This window comes from Solanum tuberosum, unplaced genomic scaffold, assembly GCF_000226075.1.
Source record: "Solanum tuberosum cultivar DM 1-3 516 R44 unplaced genomic scaffold, SolTub_3.0 scf00096, whole genome shotgun sequence".
In the NCBI taxonomy this organism is placed as follows: domain Eukaryota; kingdom Viridiplantae; phylum Streptophyta; class Magnoliopsida; order Solanales; family Solanaceae; genus Solanum; species Solanum tuberosum.
Genome location: NW_006239025.1, coordinates 1,175,483 through 1,180,966, shown reverse-complemented (window position 1 = coordinate 1,180,966; position 5,484 = coordinate 1,175,483). Strand labels below are relative to the sequence as shown.

Sequence of the window (5,484 nt, the reverse complement as noted above, 5' to 3'; positions counted from 1 at the left end):
AAGCCCCCTCCCCCCCCCCCCCCGCCCACTCCACCCAAAAAACACACACACACAGTAAAGGAAAATTCTATTTTGTAATGTGAATTCTCTCCTCCTCAACTCTTCCGCCCTATCGTTTTTTTTTTCGAACATAAAAGACCATGTTTGTATACATATACATGTTTTAATGTGAAAGAAACATATATATTCAAACATCGGACCATCACAACTTATATGAATATCTACATTATCATGCATTTAATGCATTGTTTACCCATATTAAATATAGGTGGGTCAGGTGTTTGATCGTTTTTGTCTTAACCTATTTTCAACCCGCATATATCTGATCCTAGTTCCTTCTTCATTTCCCAATAACCTCATAATGCGTTGTTAAAAGTTCCTGGTCCAAGCTTTGCTTATCGTTCTATAAAATCATATTCAAAGTGGATGAAGTAATAAGTGGTCGAAATGAAGAGGCAGCTCATTTGAAGTGGTACCTACTGTCAATTATTGTATAGAAGAGCTGTAAAAGCTTTACTATTTGCTCATCTAATGTTAACACATGCCTTTGCCTAACCTAAGGTCCCCCCACATGGGAAAAAAATGCAAATTTAGGCTTCTAACTTAAGACAATAGTAGACTTTAACATATATAAACACATGGTACGGTTACACTAGGCTTCGAGTTGAAGAGCTACTTATTGGAAAAGGGTTCAACTGAACTCTCTTTGATCTCTGTCTGTTTTCTAAGCATAAATTTTCATGAATGAGAATCATATGATATGTTGGGAATCTCTTATGATAGCATCCATGCTTGCAACGTATCTTAGTGCCTGAAAGTTAGATAGGATGGCCCTTACATAAGGATTATATTGCCTCCAATTTTTATGAATTACAAGATGCTCATTGAATGATAAGAAAGCTATTCCCACTTAGATAATTTTAGATATTTATAGATTATACGTTCTATTATAGATTAAGCAGGTCTAGTTTAGGAAATTATCGATAGGCAAACAACAAAACATAATTTTGTAAGATACATTATTTGAATTATGTTGATTTCGTCAATGTCGATCCCAAACTCTATAACATATTTGGAAATAAAATTTCTGATTCTGTTACTACGTCCGCTCCGAACTCTATAGTAGAAGCAAGGACATTGGCTTTTGCATTGAGCAATGGCTGAAAGTTTGGCGTAGTGGTATGATCCAATTGGCCTTATAATTTTGCTGATAATATAAATTATTCTTTTAGATGCTTTAAAAAGCCTTAAAAGACATAATAAACGTGCTAGCCTTTTACTTTACGAATCTTTAATAAAATAGTTGTGGTTTCCCATCATGTGCTTAGGAGCCATTTTTCTCCCTTTTTGGGGGGTCACTTCTCTTGAACGTAATTTATGATGCGTCAAGAACACCTTTTTTTTTTTCGAATTAATTGTAGTGTTTCGAGTCAATTTTCTCAAACTTCGACTAATTTCATAAAATACAAGAGAAATCATTCAATGTTTTTTTTTGTCTCTATTGAGATATAAATTGAATATTTCATGTTTCTCAATCAGTTTATTAATTACTAGGTTATATCTTTAAATACTATATCTCGAGTAATTTTATCAAATATTTACCATCTTTCACAAGCATGAATCTGTCTACCAAAACTTGAACAAATAAAAAAAGAGAAACGTATTGAAAATACTCCTGAATTCGACATAATTTATTAGTATTGTCTCCGAACTACTGACACCCTTATAAACATAGCTCTATTTGACTAAGTAAACTTAGAACCCACTGGCACACCTGATCCGTCACATGACATAACAAATGATCTTAAATTATTGTAGGAGCATGAAACTCTTAATAAAAAATCTAGAAAAATGCTGAAAATGCTTCTAAACTTGGCGAGAATTTAGGAGATATTTACGTTTAATTAGTTAAATAAAAAAGTATTTTTAACCCTGTCAAACTAAAATGAAACTAGTATCTACAAAAATTTAAATCTCAAGACCTCATCATTTTCAATCAGTTTTTATTGACTATTAGGTCAGTTACACATTTAGTTGAATAATCATGTGTCAGGGACATTGTGCCCTCCCATTAATGTAAACCTGCAAGATTGACTTGGAAGACCTTGGAAAACTCAAAAAACTTAACTGTTGACAACTGCAATTACACCCCATAAATTTGTAGCACAGAAAACAAAAAAATTGAATGAAAAAAAAAAAAGAATTTTCAAAAATAACAAGTAAAAGAAAAAGTTAAAATAAAAAATATTCGACAAGTAAATAAGAACCGAAACCATAGAAGAAAACTAACCATTCAAATTCCAAAGTTCAAGCATGGAATTGCTTGAACTGAATTGATTGCCCTATGAGTACCAAGTATAAACTCCTTTTTTTTTCAAACAAAAAAAAAAACAGAATCACTCTATACATATTAATTTACAGAAATTTCACCTAAATCATCGCACTCAAAGTGAATATTAGTTATTCAATCTTTTTAAAGATACTAATAATACTAGTAATTATCAATCTTTTAACTTTTTTGATCATGAGAAACCATAAAAGACATTGAAGAAATTTTACTTGTTATAGTATCCAATATTTCTGAAGCAGAAGGCCTAAGGCTTGGTGAATCACCAAGACAAAATCCAGCTAATGACACCATAGCTTTAGCTTCTTCCAAATCATAAACTCCATTAAGCTTTGAATCCACCATTTCTGCAACTTTAGAAGAATCCCTTAATATAGTTCCAGCTTTTGATATTAATCTTTCTCCATTATCTGATGAAAGTGCTTCGAATCCAGAAATTAATTCTAGAACAATTATGCCATAGCTGTATATATCATTTTTCTTTGAAGCAATGCCAGTTCTCAAGTAATGAGGATCTGTGTACCCTGGAGAACCAAGCATCATTCGATTTGCTGATGGTGGTAAAATTGTGGAAGAAAATCCCATTTTCGCTGACCCAAAATCGCAGAGCTTAGAGTTATATTTCTTGTCTAGTAAAATATTTGAAGCTTTGATATCGCCATGGACTATTGGGAGTGGGCATTTGTCATGGAGATATTCTATGGCTTTAGCAAGTTGAAATGCTATAGCCATACGGTTTCTCCATGAAAGTGATTTTCTACCATCAACGCCATGCAATTTCTCCTGTAAAGTTCCATTAGGAACATATTCAAACACTAACATACCTTCTTCTCCGTTATCACAATTTCCCAGAAATTTCACAATGTTTTCGTGTTGGATTTGCAGCAAAATGTCTAATTCTTGCTTGTATACTCTCTGAAATCGCTCAGAGCTTAAATCCATGATTTTAACAGCAGCAAGCATTGAATCTGGAAATTGGGCTAAATACACTGTGCTAAATCCTCCATAAGCAATCAACCTCGACCTCGATAAATTCATAGTGAATTTCTCTACCTCATCACAAGTAAATAGCCTCTTCACCCCTAATTTTTTCGAACAATTTACATTTTCTTCCAAATCCCCAGTAACCCTAGCATCACTACCCCCACCCCGCCGCCTTAACTTGAACCCCAAACACTTGAACAACGCCATTAAAGCAATGCAGACAAACAACAAAACACCCAAAACTGAAATCACAACAAAAACTGTGTTATCGTAAAATGTATTTTTCTGGTTATGGGTCGGAGTTGAATCAACAGTATTATAAAGGTGTTTCGTCGGTGGAGTGGCTAGTAAGGGTTTTGATGAAGCAAAGGAGGAAGAGGAAGAAATGGAGAAAAAGAGAAATATAGAAAAGAAATAGGAACAAGTGAACAAAGAACCCCACCACCTACAGACAAATGGACTATTTCTATGGGTAGAGTAGTTTGATTTTGAAAAATTCTTAGTATTTGACAATTTTTTACTCTTTACAGTGCTGGAAGGTGAGGCTTCCATGGAAGCAACAGTATCCAACAAGGGATTTTTTTTTATTCTAAAAACAGAAATATATTATACAGATGAAAAAAATATATATATAAGTGGAGACATAATAAAAATAAATAAATCAATGTAGTAGGAATAGGATTTGGAATAATAAAAGTGGGAAAATGAATAGTTTATTTAAGGTTATAAAAATGTGAAGGGGGTGACTCGGAAAGGCAACAATTGATTAAAATAGGCTATTTAGTACTTCCTTCTAGTGGAGTGCAAAAATAGATCCTACCAATAAATCGAAGTGAAAAAATGTTATTGGGTAAATGAATTTTTAATGTATTTATAAGAAAAAAATATTGGGTTATCGATTTGATATCGGTTTTTAGTATTGAGTTATTGGGTAAATCGATAACACATTAAGACGATAGTAAGTTACTACTATACCCTTTATAAATATTAAATATTAATAATTTAACATAACTGAACAATATATTAGTACTCTACACTACGATCTACACACTTCACACGTCATAATACTTCTACTTCAAATCAGAAATTCCATATTATGTTTTGGTTGTAACATGTTATTGTAGCCTTCATACTACATATACTCTTATTGATGCAATTTTTCATCATGTTTCTTGTTTCACTATATCAAAGCATATACAACTGATTTGCTTGTCTCACTGTATCGTGTCAAATTGTTAGGGAAGTGAGAAATCATATTTATTTTATGAGCATTTTCTTATTGGGTAAACTGAAACCAAATCGTTAATGACCAAAAACCGAAAACAGATAAAGAATATCTTATTGGTTCATTATTGATTTAGCATATTTAAAAACCGAAAACCGATAAATCGAACCAATAATACATCAAATCGAACCTAATCGATCGATGCACACCCTAGTAATCATGTCCATCCTGTTAAAATTTAGATATTCGATTTTACTTGTTTAATTTAAATATATATTTTTTCCGTTCTTTTTTAGTTGTTACAATTTTTTTTAGAATTAAATGATAAGAATTTTGACTAACATTTTTACGATGTATTTTTTCATTATATTGATATGCAAAAAAGTACAATTTATAGTACTTTTCGTATAGTTTTTGAATATATGATTTTTTGAGTTTAAAATGTTAAATTAATGTAATGTAATCTAATTTAACTTTGAAAGTTAATCAAATTGACTTTCAAAAGCGTAATGACAACATAAACGTGTTATTTAGCTTGAATTCAGTTTGCACATGTTCTTCAACTTTGGGTGTGCATGTTTACTTGTATGTGTATAAAATTAAATAGTTGACACATGTGACGTACGTGTACTATATCACTTAGAACACATGTATCTATTTATTCAATTTTATATATGTTTAAATGTTTATTTGAGCACGTCAAAAGTTGGAGAGCATAAATGACAATTGATCTAAATTAAAGAGCATGTTTATGTACTATATAGGTAAAAAATCAAAAGATAATTTATAATTTTATATCTATTTTATTTGTAGTATTAATATTTTAATTATTTCAAATTTATTTTTCAGCATTATTAAATGAATAATTAAGACTGATATAATAAAATTATCGATTTTTAAAAAGCGTGTGAAATCAAATATGAACGAG

General features: G+C 31.2%; 1 protein-coding gene across 1 annotated transcript; it reads right to left on the bottom strand.

Moving 5' to 3' along the window:
• Positions 1–2,277: 2,277 nt before the first annotated feature.
• LOC102587494 (probable receptor-like protein kinase At1g33260) lies at positions 2,278–3,925 on the bottom strand. The gene has a single exon (XM_006348267.2). It carries the CDS (start codon positions 3,881–3,883, stop codon positions 2,510–2,512), a length of 1,374 nt encoding a protein of 457 aa, XP_006348329.1. The 5' UTR covers positions 3,884–3,925; the 3' UTR covers positions 2,278–2,509.
• Between the last annotated feature and the right edge of the window lie 1,559 nt (positions 3,926–5,484).